We start from the raw sequence: 25,542 nt of genomic DNA, 5'->3' as shown, positions 1-25,542 counted from the left end.
AGTTAGTTGTGCTTCACTCAAAGCCAGCCCACCAAGACCAAGAGCTGCATGGCTGGGCGGAGAGGACAGGGGATGGAGGGTGATGGGGGGGCGAAGGATGGTGGGGGCCAGTAAATACCGGCTCCGTGCTGGCTCCTGGGGAGGCTGCTGGGCTCCCAGGCCATGGGATGGGCTTGAGCTTAGTACCCACAGGCATGCGATGCTCAACACAGGGAGAGGTATGGAGGTCCAACGCAGTGTGGGAGGGCTCTGTGCCCAGGGAGGAGCCCCAGCATGTCCTGGTGACATGCCATACGTGCTGTCCTAGCTCTGTGGTGCACACCAAAGCTTATCTGCAGTGGAGGGAGGAGGAAGCCCATGCTGCGGGGCGGCAAGTGTCAGGGCTGTGCTCCCTTCACACACCCAGCCTAGCCCAGGCTCAGCCCCATGCCCCGGTGCCTGCAGGCAGAATGGCTGGGAGCCGGCTGCTCCTGGGCCGTGGCAAGATCGAGGCTTGTCCTGCCACAGGACCACTGGATCTCTGTGTGTGCAGGCACTGGAACAGACAGAGGTTTTTTCCCCCAGTCTGGTGCCAGCAGCCCCAGGGAAGTCCTTTGTATTGCTGGACAGGTACCTCGATGGTGGCTCTGGCTTCTTGGAGGACACCAGCTGCCTCTCTCTCCACTCGCGTTTGGACATGCTGCTGGAAGGTTCAGACACTACCACTCCAGTCACTGCTCCCCTGGCAGATGCTGAGCATCCCCCGGGGCTCTGCTGGTATCTGCTTTCCCATGCCTTGTCTTCACCCATGCCCGGCAGTGCTGGCCTGCCAGCCCTGTGGTCCTCATTGCAGAGTAGGGAGCAGGGCTGAGGACATGGTGGTTCCTACATTTGCCTGTTTTGTGGTGGCCTCGCCACAGTGTTAATTGCTGCAGGGTGCATGGGGTGGAAGGAGAGTGAGAGTGTGTGTAGTGGTGCAAAAAGCTCACTCTGGTTTCCTGCTTCTTCTTTACTGCAGCTGGCAGAGCAGCAACCTCCCAGGTGATGCCCCCTCCCTCAGCTGAACCCCACTGCTGGTACAACTCTTCCGTACTGGTTTTGCTACCCACTGTCCCCCAGCTCGCACCTCAGGGTGCTGTCTCCAGAGCCAGCTGGCACGGCTGGGTGCTCCGCAGCAGCCTGGCCAGCCGCTGCCTCTCCTCCTCACCTGTTTAACTCCCAGAGTGACTTGCCCGTGCTCCATCTTTCCAGTGGTGGGTGTTTCTCCAGCAGCTGAGCCAAACCAGGCCAGCTGGTTCAGAGCTGGCTTTGCCAGCTTGCTTTCCTTCACCTCCCCTAGGTGAGCTGAATGACTCTGAGTACCCACCTCCCTGCCAGAGACAGGCAGCAGGGCTTGCTTTCCAGCCCTGACCTCCAGAGGTGCCTGCAGCTGTCCAGAGCCATGCCAGGCTGGTGGCCGCCTGGTTTTCAGGGGTGTGGGGCTAGCAGGGGATGGGGCTGCTGTGCCAGGGGCTGATGGCTGGTGTAGGAAGATGAAGGCGATTTCATGATGGGTGTTTCCCTCCTGAGCTGCCAACTAGCTGCTCATTAACGGGCCCCCGTACAGCTCGAGGCCATACATGGAGTCATGGTCCACACAGAGCCAGGAGGGGCCAGGGCCGATGCAGCTCTGTGGTGATGGAGCTCCCGCACTGCCTCCCCGTGTCGCTAAAACCACAGAAAGGTACCGTGGGCACCCAGCCCTGGCCCCGCCACCATTGCTCCGTAGAGGTCCCAGCCCCACCGGCACTCAGGGGTCTCAGCCTGCACACACAGGCAGCCCGGCGAGAGCCCTGTGGCTGGTGAAACGCCTTTTTTCCCAGGCCAGTTGGAGCTTTGGGAATCACGAGCCACCTCCAGCTGGGCCAGGGAGCATCTCCGCTTCCTTCCCCCAGCCGGCAGAACGGCCGCCAGCACCGCCCCGGCTCCCCAGCCCCACGGCCAGCCTGCCCTGCCAGACCCCCGCCTTGCCGGCGATGGGATGCGCGTCCCCCCTGTGCATGGTCCTGGGGCCGGGAGGAAGTCAGTTACTGCAAACAACTTTCTCTGGGTGAGATGGCCTGGGTTCCCAGGCGTGTTGCTGGCAGCAGGCGCAGCTCTGGCCATTCTCCTCCCCCCTGCTCCCCCCAGCCCTCCTTCCCTCGCTCCCCCTCTCCAACTTAATGACTTCCACATGGGCCTCTGGCATCCTGAGCCAAGCCTCCCAGCATTGTCTGAAATCTCCAAATTTAGAAGAAATATGAAAATTGTCAAGCAGCCCTTCCTTAGGGGGTAAAAGAAACACTTGGCTGCACGGCGGCGGGTCGCGGCAACTGGGCCACGTGACGGCACCCCAGCCAATGGATCCCCTCGGCGCCCCTGACAGCAGTGCCCGTCGGCAGCCTGGCCTCCTCCTGCAGCTCATATAAGGTAAAAAGAAAAAGGTTTTCCAGCTTCTGAGCAGTCTGGACGGAGTTTTCGCCAAGGGCTCCCATACCAGCTGCTTAAAAAACCCCATCTGGCAGCACCTGGATCCCAGTGGCGGGTTATAATGTGCCGGGAGGAGGTGGCGGGCACGTGCCCGCATCCCCACAGTGCCCGCCGCAGGTGTGGGGCAGCAGGTAGGTGCCTGCGGGTGGAGAGAGTGGGCGGGTGCGCAGGCAGGCATGCTGAGTGCATGGGGTGGCTGGGAGCATGGGGTGACAGGGGTGGCTGGGTGCTGAGACTCCCCAGCAGCGTGGGAGCTCCTGCTTTGCCTAGTGCCTGCCCCAGGCATGCGCAGGGACAGGCAGGCAGGGGACAGTATGGCTCCTCCAACATCCCCCTCTGCCAGCTGTGGTATGCTCAGCCCATCAGGCTGTGGGGAGGTGGGCAGGGGTGCCCCTGCCCTGGGTGCATGGATGCCATGCCTAAGGAGAGAGGGAGGTGAGCGGAGCATAGCCATGGAGCGCCGGCAGGGAAACCCACTGGGCACAGAGCTGGTGAAGAGTGGCCAGAGCAGCCTCGGGTCCATGGGGTCCTGAGCAAAGAGTTTCCCCAAAATCAATCCCTACAGTTCTGACCTGGCCCTGGGAGAGGGTCTTGGTGGGGCTTGCTCAGCTTTTGGAGGCAGGGAAGGGCCCTCCTGGGGCTGGGGGGGGAATTGCTTTCTGCTCTTTGTACATCTAGGGTAGAAAAAACGGGATGCTGGAGGCAAGCCCGACCGGGTGGGCTCCTCACACAGCAGGGTACATGGGCTGCTTGCTCAGCTTCTCTGGTGAGCCGTGCTGCTGCCACTTTTTTGGGGAAACAGGCTGGGGAGGGGATGGGGCCAGGGTTCACTGCCGGAGCCTTGTAGGGTGCTGAAGCCACCCTACCCAGTGCACTCGCGCTGCCTGAGAGCATCCTGTCACCCACAGCTCCTGGACCCTGATGCCTGATCAGCATGTGCCGCTGCCTCGCTCTGTCCCCCCGGCTGCAGCCCCCAGCCAGCACCACTGGCATGCTCTCAGACGCTGGTGTTTCCCCAGCTCTGTCACTCACTAGGTGAATGGTTGCCGCATTCTCATCCCCCTGGAGTTGCAGCAGTGGCTGCCAAGCATGGCCACCCTGTGGGAGCCAGGCCACGGGGCTGGTGGGGAGGGCACAGGGCGTGCAGCAGGCGATGGCAGGGCTGCCAGGCCCATATGGCATGAGGGAACGGACATGGCTTGTTCCTAGACAGCCTTGAGTTTAGGCCTTGCAAAGGCTCCCTGAGGCTCTCCGTGTTGTGCCTCCTCCCTGCCCTTCCCTTGCAGAATACGATGGTGCCTTTGTCTAGGTTATGGCTGGCTCCGCGCCATTGCTCTGCTCCCAGGGTGCCAGCAATGGCTGTCCCCTCCCAGTGGGTCACCTGAGGACAGCATGCCCAGCAGACACGTGGCACCAAGCTGCCATGTCCCCTTGCCTCCTTCCTCTGCAGGATAGCTCTCACCACCACAGGGACGACCACCAGCTGTCATTCGGGTCCAGCACGAGGACAGTGGGTCCAGCCAAGGTACAATGCCATCCCTGGGGGTGCAAGCTCCCGTGTGGGCTCTGCATCCATCTGCAAAGGGACGATGACAGTAACTAGGGCACTGTAAACCTCTCAGGCCAGCCATGGCCACCGTGGTCCCAGTCTGTCCTCATCCTGCTGTGCCACAACGGCTTCCCACCATCGCTGACTGCTCCCGGGGAAGCTGTGGCATCTCAGTGCTGAGATGCTGCACATGGGAATGGAGAGCCACGGGTGTGACATGGCCTGTGTCTCCATCCCAGTGGCGGTGTCCCTGGTGCAGGGCTACCCTCGCCTTGCCCTGTGCCTGCCCCAGCCCTCCAGCCCCTGCGCACTGGATGCAGCGCCCTGCCAAAGGGCAACGCCACCACCAGCTGACAGGAGAGGAGTTAATTTCCAACAAACACAGGCAGACACCTCTGCCAAAGATTTCCTAAGCAGTTATCAGCAGGAATTTGGGGAAGGCTGTGTCTAGACAGGCTGCAGCTCTGGGTGGCTGCTGGATAGACTGGCATTTCCCTCCATGCTTGTCAAGAGGCAGTCTGGAGATAATTAAGGGCGCACTTTTTTTTTCTTTTCTTGGTCTCCTTCTCTACCCGACAGCCAGCCTTGTTCTTGATCAGGCTTTTCCAATGCTTGTTCCTCTGCACCCCCCAGTGAAACCTGCCTTTGCTCATCGCTGGCATCCCACTGCTCCTCCTCTCCTGTGGCTGAGCTGGGCAGAGCTGATGCCTGGGGCCTGGTGGTGCAGCCTGCCACGACTTCTGGTGAACAGGGGAAGGCCAGTCCCTACCGCAAGCCCGGGAACGCTTTGCCTCCTGGCAGGTAAGGGCTCTGCCAGCAGTGGGTAGGCATGCGGGCACCGCGCTCAGCCGGTCACCACCGTGCCTAAGCGAAGGTGGTGGGCAGTGGTGTGGCACAGGCAACTTGCAGGCAGGAGTGCAGGCAGTGCAGGGTGCTGAACGCTGGGCTGGGTACTCCAGCGTGCTCCCTGCAACAGCCCCAACACCTCAACCTGTGTGGGGCAGAAGCAGTGAAAACTAGTCTTCCTGAGTGAGCTGGAGTCGAGCAGCAAATGATGAGGCAAGAAGCTGGAAATCTGAGCTCTGGAACCGTTTCACTATCCTTTGACCTTGGCTGGGAGCACACAGAGGAGGCAAGCGGAGCAGATCCTGTGCAGGGGGAGGCTCCAGCTGGGGGAATGAAGCCCAACACACGTCCCAGTGGCTGCAGGCCAGTGGGTGCTAGGGGAGCAGTCACTGCTCCCGAACCCCAAACCCCTTTGCTTGCCCAAGACTGTGCATATTCACAGGTCTCATCTCAGCCCTGCCTCCATGTCTGGCTCTGGCCTCCCCCCGGGCGATGGGATTGTGCTGTCTGTCCCACTCTGGGGACATCCTGGGGAGCTGGGGCAGTGTCTGCCTGCCAGCAGCACCCACCAGCCAGGCTCAGGGAGGGTGGAGGGGAGTAGGGCCTCCTCCTCCTCCTCTACCAGCCGCCAAGGGGGGGGGGCGGTCACTGGCTGGGAGGCGCTGGTGCTCCCCTAGCCCCTTGGGGTACCCTGTTCCTTTGGCTCAGGGCAGGGACAGCATGTGCAGGGCTGGGCGCTTCTGGCATGGCCATGGAGGCAGAGGGCAGAGGCTGGCGTCAGACCAGGGACACGGTTACCTGGGGGTACCCAGGCTTTTCTGTCCTGCACCCCAGTGATGCCAGCCTGGGCAGGGAAACGGGCCAGTGGGTGCCCTGGGTTGCCCCAGGGATGGACAGGGACCCTTCCAAGCAGCAGCAACCAAATCCCCGCTGCACACCCATCCTGTGCAGATTGCAGGGCTGAGTGTGGTGCTGGTGTGGCCATGCAAGGTTGTGCCAGTGCCGTCCTGGGGCAGGGAGAGGTGGTGGCACCAGGGCAGAGCTGACCTCTGCAGAACAGCACAGCAGGAGCCCATTGTTGTGCTGGTGCAGCGGGGCTGGGCTCCAGCACCTGGTCTGCGGCTGCTATGAGTGACTGTCTTCCCACTGTCTGCTGGAGGTGGGGGATGAAGCTGCTTTGTGCTGGTGGATGAGCTAGGAATGGTCATGCTGCCCATAGGGATGGGGAGGGGGCTTCCGGAGGGGTGCTGAGCCCCGAGGGCCAGGCCTGTGCCCGCCTTAGGTGCATGCTATGTGTGGCTGTCAGGTGGGCAGGTGAACAGACATGCATGCAGTCGGAGTGAGCGAGAGGCAGGCAGCCTGCCCAGGCTCTGTTTGATGTGAGACATCAAAGCAGAAGGTGCTGAGCATCAGCATCCTCCCTGTCCTGCCATCCCTGAAATGGGGAACCATGGTGGGGTGCAATGCCGGAGCCGCAGGAGACGGTGAGCATGCCGGAGGGCAGCACAGCCAGCCCTGCAGGGCACCGTCCTACTCCGGGCGGGCAATGCTGTCTGCCCTGGCAATCTGCCCCGTGAAGCTCGGTGGGGGTCAGCCCCAGCTGAGGCTGTGTTGGGATGGGGACGTGACAGGTCTGTTAAGCCCCTTCCTCAGCAGTTGCAGGGAGGTTGGACGCACTGGCAATGCTGGAGTCTTCCCACCTGGGGCAGCAGGGTCTGTGGGTGCCGGCTGGCAATGTGCAGGCAGTCAGGTCTTCTCCCTGAGACGGCTGGGACGTCTCCATCATGGAGGGCAATGCAAGGCCAGGAGATGAAGGACAGCACTGCCTGTTCCTCCCTGGGTTGAGCTCCTCCAGGAGGTGGGTGAGCAGCTTCCTTTGGGCAAGGGACTGCAGTGGATGGGGTCTGGGGCCGGGGCTGTGGGACTCGCTGTGCCATGTGTGGGGCAGGTGCTCTGTGGTGGCCAACAGGTCAATCTGGTGCCTGCTGCAGGACCAACTTGCTGGTCGCTGATCCGCAGACCTCCAGCCCCCACAAGCCTGGCTGCAGCTGAGCAGAGGAGCTGCACTGCTCACCCTCCCAAGGGGGTCTGCCGGCACGGGGGAGCCTGGGTCCACAGGCACTGCAGAGAAACACTGCCAAGTGTCAGTCCTGGTGTAACTTTTGTGCTAGACCTTTTTGCATGTCTTGTCTCATGCTTCCTAGGAGCTTGACCCATTTGGGGCTTTTTCTTTTAGTGTCTTCTACAGCACAGCTGGGTGGGCAGCAGGCAGGGCTGGGAGAGCTGGGGCCTGCAGGGGAAGTGATTTACTGACTGGGCTCTTCTCATGTCCAGACGGTGCTGCACAGCCCCCCCCCCCCCCCCCCTCTTCCTTGCTGGAGCAGAGATAAGGTGATAAAGCCTGGATAAGCAGCCAAGAGCACTGGCAGCTTAATGAGCTCCAGCCACACCACGGCTGTGCCTCTGCGAGAGGAGAGGGAGCCTCACTGCTCCCTGCCCACACTGGCTCCAGCCTCTTTGCTGACCTGATGCGAGCTCCTGAGTGCTCACAACGCCAAGGAGCATCACCTCTGCTGGCTCCCCTGGGCAGCTCTGTCTGGGAGCCATGCAAGAGAGGGACGAGGAGGCAAGCCCAGGCAAGGAGGCAACAGGGGAGCAAGGAGGATGCAGAGGCAGCCGCTCCATGCCTACAATTCCATTTGGGAACAATGTCTGTGGGGAACTCTCCCCGCTGTGCTCTGGGTTCCCACCAGCCCTTCCCAGGGAGGGCTGGAGGCCGATGACGTGATGGCCTGTCCCTGCTGGGACTTCACCCCTGCACCACTTCCTCTGGAGCGGGAATGTGACGTGTAAACAGAGCGGGAGGGCTGGTGCCGGCGCCCGCTCCCACGCTCCGTGTGCCCTGGGGCCGGCACCAGGGACGGCAGGCATCAGCCCTCAGCAGTGGGCTCCCCATGCCCCCAAAATGCCTTCCAGTGGTGAGCTGGGGAGGGGGTCTGGGGCTGTGCTGCCCCGTGGAGGGGAGGAAGCTCTGGGAGCAGGAAACCAGCTAGGGATGGGGAGGCGGTGGTTGGTGGGATGGGGACAGTGGGGAAGAGTTGAGGCTGTGAGAAAGGCAATGACCGGGCTGCTGTGTGCCTTTGCTCCTCCTTAGCTGTGGGTCTCCCAGCCATGAATCCCTTTCCTGCCGCTCATGCCCCTCTGGAGGCTCTGTCTCACCCTCAAGCCAGGCTCTAGTGTTGCTGAGGGTTTCAGCCCCTTGCTGCAGCAGCTGGCACCATCAGCTTTGCAGGAACCGGTGGGTCCTGCATGGTGGCCAGCCAGGGAACGGCAGGGTTGGTCCCGTGCCCTGGGGTGACAAACGTCAGCTCGTGTTTGCAGCCCATAGGTGGCAGAGGCCTTGTGTACCCGGGCTCCTTCCTGCCATCCCCACCGTGCCACCACTCGGTGCCTCGAGCGGGGTGCGGAGGAGCCCGGCTCTCCACAGAGACACCAAATTAGGTGATTTCTCCCTCTCTCTGGCACCAGGAGAGGGGCTGCCTGCCCAGGAGGAAGGAGCACAAATCAGATGCACTCTTCCCTCTGCACCCATCCCCTGCTCCCAGCCCCCCAACCTTCTCCTTTGTACTTGGCATTATGATTTATCCCAGTAAAACCCAGCGAGAAAGAGCAGCATCCCCCTGGGCCCCCTTGGCTCGCCCCCAGCGTGGGAGATGGGGGCCGCTCGGTCTCCAAATCTGCCTTTTTGACCATAAAAGGGCAGGCATGCTGCAGCCCCAGTGGGAGGATGGGAAAGGGAAGGCAGGTCTATTTATAGCTGAGCATCAGGACCTCAGCCTGAACTCAGGGTTAATCAGCCTGCGACCAGATTAAGATCTCCCTTGGCCCCTCCATTTTCTCATAAACCTTGATTTAATACCAGCCCTGGGGAGGGAGGGAGGGAGGGAGGGAGGGAGGAAGCGAGGGACGAGGCACCTCTCCTCTGTGGAGGCCACCGTGGTCCGTGGGGGATGGGATGAAGATGCTGGGGGACAGGATGGAGAAGCTGGGAGAGCTGGAAGACCCCAGTGGGAAGGAACGTTGGAGCTGTCCTGCCACCAGCTTGTGCTGCAAAGCGACAGCGAGCAGCATCCCAGTGCAATTGCTGCCTGCAAGGGACAACCAACAGGTAGCAGAGGCTGCCCTGGGGGTCAGTCCCTTAAATTTCTGTGAAGTGAGTCCTTCCAGCAAGAGCACGTTCCCCTCCATCGTCCCATCCCTTTCCATCCGTGAGAGGTCACCTGGGGGGGGTGCTTGGGAAGGATTTCCCTTGCCTGGTATGACCCAGCAATGAGTCCCTCAGCTAACAGAAGGTGGCATCAGGTCTTCTTGGGTAGGTGATGACCAGGACTGGGTCAAAGCTTGGCTGGGGCAGGGATGGGGCCCCGACAGCTGGAGATCAGGGTGGAGATCAGGATTTTGGGGGCCAGGAGGAGAGGAAAGGGTGCCTGCATGAGGTTGAGCATTGCCCAGCGCCTTCTGCCCTCCTCCAGGGACTGGGGCAGCCCGGAGCCGCTTGCAGCAGAGCCCTTCTGGCTAGGGGTTCAGGCTTCCCTCAAAAGCTCAGGATCACGGAGCCGGGGAATTTCAAGGAGGAAACAAATCCCAACTGCTATTAAAAAAAGACATTTCCTGCAGCGGCAGCCTGCCTGGAGAGGGGAAAGGGCGCTGTGTTGTAACCGTGGGGAGGGCCAAGCTCTGACTCAGCCCAGCGCCGACGGGGAGGCAGCTCGCAGCCACGGAGAGCTCGCCCGCCTGCTCCCATCCTCCCAGCACCCACAGCCACCAGCGGCAGGGCGGGCGAGCGGGGAAGCAGCTCAGCAGAGGCAAAGGCTGGAGGTGAGCAGCGGGTATGAGCAAGGGCAATGCCGGGCAGTGTCAGCACGACCAAGGAAGGAGCCAGGGGACTGTCCTAGGCAAGCACGCCATGCCCAGAGCACGCCCCGGGGAGTGCCTCAGCCTGGGGGCACGGTGTCGGCTGGTGGTCCCACCCGGACCATGAGTCCAGCCATTTGTTATTCTGGTTTCTTCTTCTCAAGCCACATGGCACATTTGTGCCCATCTGATCAAGGGGACAAGCAAACTGGGGGCAGAACTCTCCTCCCAGCAGGCATGGTTCGGGGGATATTGGTCCCCCAGCACAGAGGTCCCCCGGCAGCAAGGTGAGTGCTGGGGAGCAGAGGATGGTGGCCGCATGGCATGCTGGTGGCAGCCTCCTTTCCTTGGGAAACTGGGCCAAAACTGAGAGCAGAGAAAAGGGGGAAAGGGCAGGCCATGCAGCACTAGCTTTTTTGCCCCATCTTGGGATGGGGAGGTCATGATCGGGACATCGGAGGGAGGATGGAGGTGACTGCCTCCCCCCGAGATCTCCCCACAGGCAGGGGTGAGTGAGCTCCGGCAGATGTTTTACCTCCAGCCTAGCGGGATGCACAGCCCGGTGCATTCCTCCAGCCTTTCTCAGCATTTCTTCCCCCGCCGCCACCTCCCCAGGGACGGCAGCTGAGGTCTCCCGACCCCATGCTGTGGGGGCAGAGAAGACTCCATCCCAGCTTTTCCTACCAGGGCCAGGGTGGTGGCAGGGCGAGGACAGGGGTCATTCCCAGGCCCCACTACAGGACTCCCCACATGCCTGGGGATGTGCCAGCCACCCACCGGGAGAGGGGAACGTGCCCTGCGCATGCGGACTTCGAGCACACATGGCTGCAGGGAGGCCTTTGAGCAGCTATCACAGAGTTTCTCGTGTGCACAGAGCTGCTGGCATTGCTGTCCTCGGTCCCGTGGGGTGCTGGGCACCCAGTGGACCCCCACAGCAGCTGCCCAGGAAGGGACCTGAGAGGTCTTGGCTCCACACTGCCATGCTGACTGCCACCCTCTGTCTCTTACAGGCTCAGCCATGGGAGTCCCTGGGGACAGTGAGGTTGCCGAAGGCACATGATCACTGGACAGTCCTGGAAACACGGCCAGCGACGAAAGATGGGCAGCGCCGGCGTGCCAGCACACTGCCAGCGCAGGCACCACCACGTGCCCTTTTGCTGGGCACAGGCAACTGCATGCTGCAGGCAAACCTGGCCCAGTTCCCCCTTGCCCAGCCATGCAAGGGGAGTACTGGCTAAACGGGGGCTGGCTCCTAAGGCACGATGCAGTGCCACGCATCGCTCCTTGCTGAAAGCACAGTGGCCCCTTCCCAGGGGTGTGCACAGGGCCGGGGCACTGCCTGGTGGGGCTGGCAGCGGGGTAGAGGCTTGGCAAAGGCATAAGGCAGCAGGACGGTCCCTGCGGCTCCTCCCCTGGCTCTGGGTCCTTGTGCTGTTCCCACACTTGGCCGGGGCTCAGGGCTGGCCCAGCCATGGCTGGGATGGAGATAATCTTGCGCCAGACAAGGCTGCTCCCAAACCTCATTCCCAATTGATGGATGCCACAAAGTTGGGGCACCACAGGGCTCTTTTCCTCACTCTTTCCTACCAAGAACCAGGGGCAGCAGACGGGGGACCCCAGCACATTTCATGGGGTGATTTCTGCCCCTGTTCCCAGCTGGGCGCACCTGGTTGGGGCGGGGGGGGAGCCGGTGCCGGATGCAGGGGCTCACGCCAGAGATGCACCATCTGCTTCTCGTCAGGCTGCTGGGAGTGCCGCGGCTGCCAGGGCCCAGCAGCAGGACGCGGCTGTGATAGATGGTATGTTTATCATGTTTCGGCTCTGCTCAGGATGTTAGTGTTCGCCTGCGAAAGACATTTTTGGGCTCTGCAGCTCCCTCCATCCTCTGTCTCCTCCTGCTTTCCCTCAGGTCCTCGCCCTTGGGTCTGGATGGGCTTCAGGGGGCATCCCTCCTGCAGCCCCAAATGCATGGAAGATGCTGGGCTCAGCCCTGCCACCCTGGGAACGGATTGGGCTGATGTCTGAGCTCAGGAAGCCGAGGCTGAAGCTTTCCCACGGGTGCTGGCCAGTTGCAGGCTCTCTGATGGCGACTGGGACAGGGGTGCGGAGGGACAGCAGGAGCTCATTCCCTGGGAGGGGAAAGGGGCAGAGGGCAGGGAGGGATGTGCTCTGTGATACTCATGGCCCCACACCATCCTGGGACGTCCTGGCCCCGCTGACTGGCAACCCTCAGCCCTGGGTGGACTCCCATCACTCTCACCCTCTTGCCCAGTTCTGCGCCAGCATTCTGGGTGGGGAAGATGGATCTGGAGGCAGACCTCCCCACCCCCAAGTCTGTCCCTACCCTGTATGTCCCTGCAGAGCTGGGGCCAGGCTGAGCTACCAAGCCTGGGTCTGTCCTGCCATCGTGTTGGGGCTGGGCATGGGGCACATGCCTCTGGAGTGGGGGAGACCACTTTGCCTGCACCCAGCCAGGCAGGCAGACACACAGCCTTGCCATGGCACAACCCATGGACAGACGCCAGCCACAGTGAGGGTAACTGTAGGCTCCTCCATGTCTCCCAGCCCAAGGTGCAGTGCTGCATCTCTGGTCAATTGGGAGTCTGAGATGAAGCACTGTAGCTCGGGAAGGGAGGAACTGCGCACCCTGGGGACCTCTGAGACCCCCCACCCACTGGGACAAGTGATGCAAGGAGAGCTGACCCCTGGGTACACAGAAGGGCTCACCCCAAAGCTCCAGATCGCTGCAGAGAGCGTGCGTGCGTGTGTGTGTGTGTGTGTACATGTTTCTCCTTGCAGCAGAGGGACCCCTGTGTCTGCTCAGGACCCTCACCCTGGCACTGGACACCAGCAGGAGGGGTCGTACAGAAATGTAGGAGCCTTGTGCAGCAGGGGGACTAGCAGGGATGCAGCAGCAGCACCCCCCCCCCCATCAGCCACATGCGGAGCCCAGCCAGCAGCAAGGATGCACAAGGCTGGCAGAGAGCCCAGGTCGCCGTGCCCTCGGGGTCCAGTTTTCCCAGGAATCCCTTAGGCGCTACGTTGGGGATTCCTGGAAATACTGTTCTTGGGGCCATGGCTTGGCGGCTGGAGAAAGTCCATCCCGCGGGGAGACAGAGCCTGCAGACAAGCTAGCAACCAAGGTATGGGACCGCTTGAGGGGGCTGCATGTGGGAGCGGAGACCCCGGGCTGCCCTGAAAATGGGGGAGGTGGGCAACCCAGCCCAGACAGGCCCAGCTGCCCCATGCCGGGGGGTGATGGATGCCCCTGTTGGTCACCTTGCCCTGCGCAAGCCACCTAGCCACGCTGGGGTCAATAAAGGTCTTGACTCCCAAGTGACTCTGTCCTGGCCAGTCCTTTGGGGCTGGGAGCAGGGTGGGAGACTATGGTCTGGTGCCACCACAGTTTGGGGCAGGAAGGAGGGACAAGAGCTGCCTGTGGAACACAGCCCTGGGGGATGCTCTCTGCTCTGTACCCATCCTGCCATGTCCTCCCCTTTCCTGGCCATGCTGTGCTCCTGCAAGGTAACCAAAGCATGGTCCCTGCCCGTGCTGCTGCCAGGCAGCATGAGCACCCCGGGCAGCGTCCGCCTCGGCCAGGACCTGGGATCTCTCCCTGCAGCTTCTGGGGCACTCAGATGTGCCCCACACTAACCACGACCCACCCCGTCACCACCAGCACTGGAGCCCCCAGCTCGCTGACCTGACCCCAGCACGGGAGCAGAGAGCACCGTGGGGCTGCTGCAGGAGGGTGGGAAGTGGGAGCTGTGGCCCCCACGCCCGCCCTGCCCGTGCGGGGCCCCAGCCTGCCTGTCTGCCTGCCTGCACAGGGGCAGGTGCAGGATGGAGGCGGTGGAAGGACAGGTGCAGGCAGCGCGCAGGCGCAGGCAGAAGGCACAGGCAGGCAGCAGGCAGGTGCAGGCAGTTGCAGGCAGGTATGGGCAGCAGGCAGTTGCAGGCAGGTATGGGCAGCAGGCAGGTGCAGACAGCAGGCAGGCACGGGCAGCAGGCGGGTGCAGGCAGGCACGAGCAGCAGGTGAGTGCAGGCAGAAGGCAGGCACGGGCAGCAAGTGGGTGCAGGCAGACATGGGCAGCAGGCAGGTGCAGGCAGGCACGGGCAACAGGCGGGTACAGGCACGGGCAACAGGCGGGTGCAGGCAGGCACAGGCAGCAGGCAGGCGCAGGCAGCGTGGCCGGGGCGGACGGCAGGCGGCAGTGATGCCTAGGCCAGAGCAGGCTGGGCTGCCCACCCTGCCTGTTCTGCCAGTCCTGCCCGTTCCTGCCTACCCTGCCAGCCCTGCCTACCCTTGGACCCCTGCCAGCCCTGGAGGGGAGGGGGCACCCAGCAAGGAGGACATGCCAGGCTCCCCCTTCACCCCACGCAGCAGCAGAACCGTCCCCACATCACCGAAGAGGAAGCCAGTGTCCTCTCCTCCTGCATGCACCACCACTGTCCCCTTGTCCCCTCTCCAGCTCATGCCCTGCCTGCCCCGATGCCAGCCCTGGATGTGGGAGATTCAAAGCCTGTCCTGGGTGGGTGCCGTGGGGAAAGCGACCACACGTGCCCCCGCTCCAGTCACCATACACAGCTGAGCAATGGATGAGCCTCCCCCAGCTGTAAGAATAGTGCGGGGTGAGGGGCAGCGCTGATTGCCCAGGGACTCCGTGAGGTGGCCAGCCTGGTCCCCATCTCCTGGCCAACGGGCAAGAGACCCCAGCCCTCCATCCACCCCCAGGTGTGGCCAGACCCATCCACCCGCAAGGTGGGTGACAACCCACATTAGGGACGGGTCCCCAGGGACAGCTGTGTGACGTCGACACAGCCACCGCACTGTGCTGCTGACATGGCACATCCCGCACATCACACAGCCCTGTTCCCACCCGGCCCATTCCCGACTCCCCAGCCCATGCCCGAGATGCCACGGGGCAAACCGCCTCCACTCCCGTCTTGCTGACTCAGCAGGGCGCAGCCGGCAGCACCCAGCCCACCCCGGTGGGGCGCGCTGCTGACAGAAGGCCACACACCGCCCGCGTTCTCCATGCCCGGCATCTCCCCACGGGCACCCTACCACGTGTGCCTGTGTCGTCATCCCCCCAAACTGGCAGGGGGTGAAGAGCTGGGCAAACCATGCCTGTGTGCAGCTGGTGCTGCCTGCAGCGCACGCTGCCCGCTCTGCCAGGGCCAGGAGGCTGGAAGTCCCTTTGGGGAGCGAGAAGGGGCACTGGGCTGTTGCCATTTGGTTTCCCGAGGCTCCCGGTGGTGTTTAGGTTCCTGGGATGGGCAGGTGGATGGGACGGGGCTGGGAGGGTGATGAGATTCTGCCCAGAGGGGTCACCCCAAAATCCATCCTGGAGAAGGCACGAGGGGGAAAAGTGGAAATCACAAAACCTTCCTGGAAACGACAAGCCAAAACCCAAACCCACCCTCCCCCCAGCGACAGCACTGTTGGTTTGGGGTGGCTCCAACCGCTCTGTTTCAACACTTTCCAAGCAGTTTGTTTTGATTTCAGTTGTTGGGGGGGGGGAGGCCGAGGGTTACATGACATGCTGGTGCAGGATGGAAAGCCTCGTCTCTCACACACACCCAAATTAAAAAAACACGGCACTTAGTTCAGGAAATGCCAACTTGAAGAGCGTTATTTCCTTCGTTCTTTTTCCCCCTTTTCGTCATCCAGAAAATTTATCAGTGCTGACCCTGTCCCTGAGGGAAATTTAGGTTTGGACAATATTGGCAACTTCTGGCTAAAAAAAGCCCTTTAATTGAAGAATTCCTGACCTGCCCCCAGCCTGCTTGTGAGCCAGATGCCCCAGCAACTGTGGGGAAGCACCCGTCCCTCCATGGTCACCAAAGCAGTGCTGCAGCTTGGCTCACCACCTCTCACTATCAGCTTCCAGCCAGGCAGTCGCAGAGCTCACCTGGGCAGCAGCACCGGCACAAGCAGCTGCAAGGGGGAGACCCGAGACCTCGTGCTTGGCAAATGTCCCCCCGGGACTCACCAGGTGCCTCCCCCAGCCCCATGGGTCATGGGTCGCCAGTGGCTCCAGCTGCTTTGGCACAAAGCCTGGAGCTCTGACCCACCTACCTGATAGGGAGACTGAGGCACACATCTGCTGCCTGTCCCCTGCCTTGAGAACAACACAGCCAGGGCTTTGCTGCCTGCCCCGGGATGGCCAGGGTGAGGATGGCTGGCATGAGGATAGCTGGGCCACATGGGAGGGGGGAGCAAAGCCTCGTCCTTCCATGGGGCTCAGCCAGGGCCTCTGGGCAGTGCTGGGGTCTGCAGAGCCGGTGTGGGGCAGCGCCGGAGCCCAGGGCCGGGGTGGGGCAGGCAGCCATGCCGCTCCATGCCGAGGACAGCAAGGGGAGCCACGCTGCCCTGGGCAAGATGCCACCCTGGCATCAGTCAGAGGCATTGCATGCTCCGTGCCTCAGTTTCCCCACTGGTGAGATGGTGTTGGTGCGGAGTCACTGGGGAGCGCTCAGACACCCAGCACGGCTCAGCCGCCACCAGCCCCGCACTACCGGCCCAGCACCAGCCCGCCCTGTGCGCTGGCTGCCGCAGGGAGGCCTGCCATGCCGGGAAGGGTGTTGCCCTGAGTCAGCCAGCACAGGCGGCGTCACCTGGCAGCAGCACCGCCGGCACAGCCCCGTGCCCAAGCACAGAGGAGGGAGCCAGGATGCAGCAGCAGTGGCAGAGCAGGGCTGCTTCCCCCAGCTCACAGGCAGACACGTTCATTCCTCCCTTACTCCTGGCAGGATGAGCCCCCCATGTTCCCCGCTCTCTGGAAATCACCCAGGAGGGGAGGCCAAGCTGCCACACGCCCTTTTTTGAGCAGCTTTTCCCCTTCTACCCCCTCCAAGAATCCTGCACGGTTATTGTCTTTGCAGAAACTCAGCAGCCATAAATCCTCCTCTGCCTGGGGGGGTCTGCCCGCTTGTGCTTCCCTGCCTCCTCTCCGTCTCCTCCCAGAGCTGTGTGTGGTGTGTCACAGCCCTCCAGTAAATAGCAGGGGTCTCTTACTGCCTAGTTAGTGAGAGGAAACGCACCGTGCTGGAAGCAGACTCCAGCGCCCGCAGCCATCCCTGCCCCAGCAACAGGGAGTCTTGTCTCCACGGGTGCCCAGGATGGAAGCAGGCAGGAGGGCCCTATGAGTGTCCCACCAGGCCACCAAGCTGGGGCAGGACAGAGAACAGTTACCCTCATTCCTAGAGGCCATGAGGGTGATAAGCCCTTATAAGCTGTGGTGGCAAAACCAAATGGACTGGGGAAGTAGCAAAACCTCGTCCTGCCTTGCCAGGGTGCGGCACCAGCCCCATGGCAGCCACAGTCCCCCCGTCACCCACCTGCTGCCGGGGGAACCATGGCTGAGGATCTGAGAGCTTCCCCTAACAGGCAGCAGCAATTGGCGTAAAACTAATCCCTGTGTCCTGTGCTGGCCCTGGGTGCAGGGTCCCCGTGGGGGCCGGGCAATGCCACCCACTGCCAGGGCCCAAAGGGGAACAGGGTGATTTTAAGCAAGGGGGTGGTGGGTGCTGGTGTGGCAGCCCTCGGACAGCTACTGGCATCCGTGCACCTGCCCCCCATCACAGGCACCCACAGCAGGGCATCCCATTGCCCTTCTCCAAGGCCCCGCAGGCTGGCAAGGCACAAACACACCCAGGTGCCGGCCCCGAGTGCCCCGCATGCTCAGCATCGTGGCCCTTGCAGCACTATACCACCATGCTTTGTGCTTGGCCCCAAGGTGGTTTGGCTTATCTCCTGCCAAGGGCAAGACACCTCTCAGGCTCCCAGGATTAGGGCTTTTTGCATGTGCAGATTTTCAGAGCTCAGCAGGGCTGGGAGGAGAGGCGTGGGTGCTTGCACGCACACAAACGCAGGCATGCAGCGAGAGGCAGATGAGCCGCAGAGCGCAGTGGCTGCAGCCCTAGGGGCCCTCCCACGCACCCCTGGCCCTTCCAGGGGCCCGCCGCAGCACGTCCCCCCTGCCCGACACCCTCCACCTCCCTGGCTCCAGAGGGCGGCCCCCAGGGCCACGCTGCCGAGCCCCCCAGCTCCCCGGGGCTACGCTGGAAACACGGGGACGCGGGCTTGAGCAGCTCAGTCCCGGCGGGACTGTGTCCTTCGGACCCCGGGGGGCGCACAGCATCCCGGGGGGCTCGCGGCGTCCCGCGGCCCCGGCTCAGGAGCTGCGGCTGCAGGCCCAGCCCCGCCGGGGCCGAGCCGCTCTCGCTGCCGCAGCGGGACGGGATTTGCGTGGGCAGCCGGAGGGGGAGCGGGAAGCACGGCCCCCGAGCATGGCGCCGGCGCCGGGGTGCCGCCAGCCCGCGGGCAGGGCGGGGGGGCGCGGCTCAGCCCGCCCGGCACCCGCAGACACCCACCCTGCTGACTCGGCACCCGGGAAGGTCGCGACGGCGGCCGGCGTTTCCCAGGCCCGCCCGGCGCGCCTGAACCTTGCGGTGCCAAAGCAGGCGGGGACGGAGCTCCGCGGCCCTGTCCCAGCCCCGCACCACACAGGCAGGGCCCTGCCAGCCCCCCGCCGCCCCGGCCCTGCCCGCTCACCCCGCACTGACACAGCCCCGAAAGCCCCTCCATCAGCAGCTCCCGGCCCTTGCTGCACCAGCGAGCAGGCCCAGTAGCCCCAGCGCCACCCGGCCCAGCGCCCAGGCTGGGACACCTTGCCCTGCCCTGCTCTCCCCAGCAGCCCGGGAAAGCCAAACGTGCCCGGAGAGGGACGAGGCGGGCTGAGCCGATTGCCGGCAGCGCAGTCTCCCACCGCCTCTCCCTCGGGCCTGTTACGAGGACCGGCTTTGATCCTCCCGGGACTGGCCCTGCCCTGGAAGCAGAGACCGCACACAACTCACTGCACAGGCTCAGCCCCGGAGGGCAGGCAGCAGCAGCAGCTGCCCACGCTGCTCCCCTCGTCATCGCCCACAGGCTGTTACAGACCAATATTGATTCAAGGCGCACTTTGACACCGGTGCCAGGAGCCGGGCTCTGACTTTATCTCGCCTCCTGCACTGGGGAAGTGGCCCAAGCCTTTGCAGCGGTTCACAAGGCTGCACTAACCCCACTAACCCCCACTCCCGTGCGGGAGAAAACAGCTCGGGCCTGCTTTAGCCACCCCAGACCACTCAGGAGCAGGGTAATGCCATAGCTAGGGTCATGGGACCCTGAGCCATGGCCAGCAGACCCCTCCTTGGGCAACAAGAAGTCCCACAGCCACAAGTCAGCCGTGGCTGTGCTCCCAGCTGGGAACGAGGGGCCGCAGCTGGCTCGCTCCATCCACTCTCGTTCACATGGAGATGAGCAGGAAAGCTAAACACACACATACAGAGGCTGAGAGCTGGGGCTGGCAGCTGCTGGGATGGGCCCTTTGGGCTGCCCTGGGATCCCCTTACAGCAGGGGCACCTGCGGGGTCTGCGCAGCACAGCAACAACACGCCACGAGGGAAGCAAACAGCAAAGCTCACACTGTCCCCCCTCCAGCACTGAGCCCTCACTGGGGTCTGCACCCTGGCTGTCACCTCCCCCAGCACCTGGCCTGGCACTGGTGGCCCCGTGCCGAGCAGTTCTTTCAAGGACAGGAACAGCAGCACTCCTTTCCCCTCCACCATGGTGAGGGACACAGCACCATCCTGCCAGATCAGCACTCCTCCCTCTCTCCCAAGAGCCATAACCCAGACTCCTGCTTTTACTGTCTTCTTCCTGCAAATAAGCAAGGATCAGGCTTTTGCACGGCTGTTGAGAGCCAGCCCAGACCCACCCTCACCAGCTTCACACACCAGTAACCAAAGTCTGGAGCTGAAGACTCCAGCGTGAGCTGCAGCAGCCAGAAAGCCTTTCATCACTCAGCCTCCTCACTCAGTCTCGCAGCTCCTGAAGTGGGTCTGTCCAGCCTAGGAGGACTAGGAGAAACAGAGAAACTTTGTACCTGCCCTCAATTAACGAGTGACCTATTTAGAAGAAAATCTGGGCTAAGTGGGATGAAGGAGCCAGAGCTGGCTGCTTGGGGGTGGCATGGCACAATACAGGCTCAGCCCAGGAGCTCCAGATTGATACAGGGCAGAGAAGCTAGTTCAGAGAGTTTTAAGAAATGCCCTAAAAGTTTTTATAGCTGGGGAATAGAAACCCAGGCTGGAGACAACATCCCGCTGCACCCTCCCCCCCCAGCCCACCAGCAAGGGGACGTCCCCTGCCAGTAGCCGGGGCTCAGCCAGCCCTGGTGCCTCAGAGGCAGGTGGAGGGACAGAGAGAGAGGATCAGGGTGGATGCATGGGCTGGGACAGCCTATTCGGCAGCTGTGTGATGCTGTGGTGATGCTCTCCGCTGGGAGGGGGGAGTCTGGGGGCCTGGAGCCTCGGCCAGGAGTGGGCATTCCTGGGGGGGAGGAAGAGCCAGAGCACTGTCTTCACCTGATGAAATCCTGCCAACAGCACAAGTGGTGTGTCAACTCGATGGCAGCTTTGAAAGGTAGGCGTTGGTCCTACCCAGCAAGCACGTTAAAAGAAATGCTTATCTAACAGGATGTGCGAGTGAGCTGCATACCTCTCCTAGAGACAGCGCTGCCCTGAGCTGGCAGCCTCCCCTCCTGCTCCGGAGCCTGGGAAAGCCAGCTGCCCTGGACCAACCCCGGCGGGAGCAGACGCTGCACCTTGGGGCCTCTCTGCAGGAAGGCAGCTGGGTGGCAGCTCACACGTTTTAAGCCAAAGCACTTCCCACGCTGCGCTTAGCTTTCCATCAGCAACACCTCCATACTCCAGCTATCAGGCAAAGCCAGACTAGACGCTAGGGATTTACCACACTCCTCCTGAGGCAAGCTGAAGCAACAAGCAGCTTATTCTCTCCCCCTCTGAAACAAAAGCAGCATTATTTCTCGAGCTAAACTATGGGCACCCGGGAACCAAGCTGGCAGGTTTTGAGAGGGCAGCCAGATTGAGCTGTGTTATCCAGCAGAGGTAAAATGGCCTCTTTCAATACTTAATTTTGAACCTACATGCAACACACCACAGACACTTGCCTGTGCCTCAAATGGCAGCAGCAGGTTACCCAAGCAGGCAGAGGCACAACTGAGGCAGCAGACCCAAAGAGGAGGCAAGCCCTGACCCGGCTCTGCCCATGCCTCTACACCACCGGCGTCTCCTTCACAAGCTCTTGCAGCAGAGCTGTTAAAACACTCCAGCCAGCCTCCAGCACCACTGCTAGCCTGGCACAGCAGCACCTCCAAACACCCCCTCCACACTCAAAGCACTGCAGGAAACCTTTTTCTTGGGGGGAAAAAAAGGATATGACAGGTTCTGCAGCAACTGTCCCACTTGGGGCACAGCTCCATGGTCCATCACAGCTCTGGCAGCCGGGCACAAGGATGACCTGAAGAATTCATCTGCTTTATGTTCACCCAAGATCATCCACGTGGGGTTTAGCAGAACTGGGGTTTTTCCCATAGAGGCTGCTGGGGCTCAGCTGCTGGTGGCAGGCCCAAGGACAGCAAGGCAAACTGCAGAGCCAGCCCTGCCGAGGACATCCCTCATCTTTCCTGCCCCCCTGGGCACGCTGACATGCAGGCTGGGAGCAGACGGAGCTGCCGCAGCAGCTCCGGTGCCACCTCTACAGCAGCTGCTCCCACACAGCCAGGGTGCTCACAGCTGCTCCCCATCACCCAGCCGGGGCAGAGGGGAGCAGGGTGCAGACAGGACCCAGCTCCAGGCTGGGCCCATGCTTCTCAACCCACTCCAGAGCAGACATGCAGGTCTCCAGACCAGGGCAAGGCCCCGAAGACACCAGCAGCAGCTCCAGGGCAGTTGGAAAGCCGTCAAGAGAGCTGACATTGAGTTGGTTCAGCCTTTAGCTCCCAGGATGTTGGCAGGAAGGCCGAAATCAGGACTTCAGCCCCAGCTCTCGATTACTGCGGCAAGAATAAAAGCCACCCTAGATCCACACATGAGACTGCCCTGCCCTTCTAGAAATGGGATTTGGGCACAAGCACTTCTTCCCTGGAAAGTGTTCCCTGGGGTTTGGGATTCCTTCCCGTCCCACAAAGCTCTGGCTGCTGAGTACCCTGCATTCCCCCAGGACCACGGCTCAGCCCTGTTAACGAACATCAGCAGCTGAGAAGCTATTTAGAGGAGCAGGATTGCACCCAGTGCTGCTTTCCTCATGCCAGCGCTGGAGGCAACAGCCCACTGCAGCCATCCACGCTCCACACAGGCCGCCATGTCACACCTGGGAAGAACCCACTGTGCAACAGGCTTGCCTGTGCTTCACTTGCTCCAGTACCCTGCTATTTGTTTTTCTAGAGGTTACAGTGGGCAGAAAACCAGCTGCCCGATGGGCACTGTGGTCCATAGGGATGCTGTGGCGCAGGGATTCTGTGCTGGGCTGGCCAGTCCCGGGAGGCTCAGCACACGGCTGCTTTGGCAGCGGAGCTCCTTTGGGCAGCCAAACCTAACGCTGGCGTCAGAAACAAGCCATCTCCCACAGCCAACAGTCCCCAGCTCCTGGGGTGAGGTGCCCTGCGGAGGGGTCGCGGCAAGGGGGGCTGCTCTTGGCAGTGAGCTGGGGCTACGCTGTGCCTCTCACAGGGGGCCGTTCGCCCTTCAAGCCAGGCCCCACAGGGACAGCTGTGCCCCGGCTCCAGGAAGCGGGGGCAATGGGCGGCCGGCCGCCTCGCCGCTGCCTTCGCTGTGTTTACCGGTCACCCAGCAACCCCACCAAGGAGAGCAGCAGTGGCTCCACTTTCACAGCCTGCCTGGCTGCCGAAGCCCGGGGTACAGCGTGGCGGGGACAAGATGGGAGGCCAGGCAGCTGCTGGTGCCGGGCCTTCCCCTCGCCAGCCCACGAGGACAGGGCCTGGGCCGCACCCCCAGGACTTCCCAAGGAGGGGACACACCAGAGTTCTCCAGGGAAGAGGAGCAGGCAGCTGCCTGCCTGCTCTTGGCACTGGGACCTGGCTTGTTAGAGCAACTGCTTCCTCCCCCTGCTCCCAGCTCACAAAGGGCCATAAATACATTTAAACACACCCTGCACTGTGGTGGCCCGCAGATGCAAAGGTGCCCCTCGTCACCCATGTTCAACTCCTTCCTCAGAAAAGCCAACCCAGGAAGAGCTACCCAGCCACAAAAAGGCCAGTGTGTCCAGCGCCGACCCCACCTCGACCACCGAAGGGATCCTGCCCACACAGCCACCCACCCCTGCCTGCAGCGGGGATTTTGGGAGACAGACACAGGACTGGGCTGCGAACTGCAAGCTGACAAACCCCAACGGCCTTTCACTAGCAAAGGCCGAGCACAGCATAGACAGCAGACTCTAAGCTGTTCGCATGCAAAAACAAGCCACTTCCAATCAGCTCCCAAGCCCACGCTTTGCCTCCTGGGACCGCGCAGCCAGACTCCAGCAGAGCATGCTGGCTGCTGGCACATGAGGCAGCCTTGCCAGGGCACGGCTCCTTCCCCAGCTCGCATCCCACCGGCACTGCCCCGCAGCTGCGAGTCCCCTGCCAGCAGGTACCGGCAAGGCCAAGAGGTGCCATGGAAAAGCTGTCAGTGAGAGGGAGAAAGGTCACTGAGCAGTGACTTATGCTCATAATCAGTTCATAGGATTTGTTAACAAAGGCTCACCAGCTGGGAACTCGCCATGACCGACTCAGCTCAGCTTCAGCACAGCAGCGCCTTCCCATGCAGGGGGTGCTACACAGACAGGGTTTACTGATGGTCCTCAGCTGTCCAGATGCAAGCACCACAGCAGGGCCATTGTAGCACGAGCCCATCTAATAAAAGCCATCAATTAATACTTCCTGGCAGCCCAAGGGAAGAATGGCCACAGCTGGGTTCCTTGCCTTTCCTCCCCCAGAAGAAAGGGGTCTCAGGAAGCAACGTGAGTACTTCCAGGATGTGAGTCAGCAGGAATTTCTGGCCATACCTGCTGTTCCAACAGTGCCACCCAACAGGAGCTACAGGTCTGACTCACCTAATGCGAGTGCCAGCCCGAAGGAACATGAACGCACCCTCTGCTGACGCTGTTTGCAGGCTTCGCTCCACCAGGTAACCCTGACACACCTGCTGCAAACAGCCCTGACCCAACACCTGCTGCTCCAGCCTGGCAGCCACCGATGAGGAGAGCCAGCTCAGCACAAGTCAGAGCTGTGCCAGAGGGAAGCCTTCGGCACACAAGAATGAATCTATTTGCTGCCTAAGTGTTTTTTCTCAGCTCAAAGGATTTGTACCAGTTTCTAGCTTTACCTCTCTGCTCTCCTCCCCACTGCCTGACTGTACCTGCCTGTATGCCGAGGCAGGCAAACGTGACCCTGCTCCTCTCTGCCTGTCCAGGGCAAAGCCCTGCCTTCAGCTGCCTCCAGATGAGGACCTGACAACCCCCATCAGCAGAGGCCAGCCAGCTTGGTTCAGCAACAGGAACTGCTTTTGAACACCGGAGCCAGTTGCAAGCCCCAAGCTGGTCCTGGGGCCAGCCCACCGTAGCTGCTTGGGGACAGTAGGATTTGTGAAAAATCAGTCCTTGTAGTTGTATAGGGATGAGCTCAAGGACCTTAAAACTACTGATGCTGCCGAGAAGTGGAGTTACCAGTTGCTGTACAAAAACCATGATGGAAGCACTTTCAGCTGCGAGGGTGAGCCAGACAGACAACTGGGTAAGCTCTGCCAAGGAGACCAGACCAACACCCCAGGCGCTCTCAATTAAACACATCTGACAGTCTCATCTGCAAAAGTCCCACTGTGCTTCTTTGGCATCCGTATGTGCCGCAGTAACACAGAAGGGACTCATCCAGCGTATGAGGAAGGGAAGACTTGTTCCTCATGGCCCTGGTCTGGTGGACCACAAGGTCCCACAAAGCACAGCTGAGTCATGCAAGCACCACTACCCCATCTCCACTCATTATCTGAACTGTGCTGAGCCAAGCACCTGCCTTGTGTATTTACAGGGCTGTAAAGGATAAGGCCCAGATTTATCATGACATGCAGGGGCTTTGACTGCAACAAGGAAAGCTCAAAAGCCAGTCTACCCTGTATGACAGCACGTACGCTCATTTCAAGGTCTTCCAGTGATCTCAAACTGCCTTCATTCAACAAAAAGTTCAAAGTCTGCCATCTGCAAAGTAGCTCAAGGCTCACCATTATTTCAAGGGTGGCATAGAACAGGGAGCAGTGAAGTGAGCCAGCAGCCTGCTCTTCAGGACGCAACCAGTGCACACAGCAACTCTTGAAAGACCTTCTCTGCCAGCTACGCTTCAAACTCAGAGGGGGAAAGAAATAAAGACCAGCTGTGTTTACAGAAGACAATCCGCATTATCAACAGGAACAAAAGTCTCTTTGGGAGGGGAGGGAAAACAGAACAGTTAAGACTGAACGTGCTCAGGTACTTCTAGAAGCAGCCCCTGGTGTCAAACTGCCAAGCTGTTCTCTGAAAAAAGAGCTATATCACCTTCGCAGTTATTTTACTGACAGAAAACCTGGAAATCTATTCACCCTGGGCTTGTGTGAGGCTACTCCCTGGCTCCTCCCGACTTCCAGCTACCTGAATTCAGCACTGGCAACAATCACATCTAAGAATATCTCACATGATGTAAAAAGTCAAGTTCACATCTTAATTTAAAAGACTTCACACCTTTAGCATTGAGCTTGCCAAAGCAGCTCAGCCCACCGCGGCTCCTTTAAAAACAAGGACACAGCCCTGTGTTTTGGACAGTCTTCCTTTAACACACCACCTTCCCTTCGTGGTTAAGGACAACACAGG

General features: G+C 61.3%; 1 protein-coding gene across 7 annotated transcripts; it reads left to right on the top strand.

Annotated features, from left to right (window-relative positions):
• Positions 1 to 2,343: 2,343 nt before the first annotated feature.
• Positions 2,344 to 13,881, top strand: LOC142364009 (uncharacterized). Of its 7 annotated transcripts, none has more exons than XM_075442098.1 (3): positions 2,474 to 2,618; positions 9,560 to 9,760; positions 10,807 to 13,881. In XM_075442098.1, exon 3 carries the CDS (start codon positions 11,772 to 11,774, stop codon positions 12,828 to 12,830), a length of 1,059 nt encoding a protein of 352 aa, XP_075298213.1. In that variant the 5' UTR covers positions 2,474 to 2,618; positions 9,560 to 9,760; positions 10,807 to 11,771; the 3' UTR covers positions 12,831 to 13,881. The 7 variants fall into 7 exon arrangements, with proteins under 7 accessions (XP_075298216.1, XP_075298213.1, XP_075298211.1 ...); XM_075442096.1 differs by having other exon boundaries at positions 9,560 to 10,083; XM_075442099.1 differs by lacking the exons at positions 2,474 to 2,618; positions 9,560 to 9,760 and adding exons at positions 7,834 to 7,860; positions 9,961 to 10,083.
• Positions 13,882 to 25,542: the final 11,661 nt, after the last annotated feature.

Source organism: Opisthocomus hoazin, chromosome 23, assembly GCF_030867145.1.
Source record: "Opisthocomus hoazin isolate bOpiHoa1 chromosome 23, bOpiHoa1.hap1, whole genome shotgun sequence".
Classification (NCBI taxonomy): Eukaryota; Metazoa; Chordata; class Aves; order Opisthocomiformes; family Opisthocomidae; genus Opisthocomus; species Opisthocomus hoazin.
The sequence above is the reverse complement of the archived record's forward strand: the minus strand, read 5'-3'. Positions and strand labels throughout refer to the sequence as shown.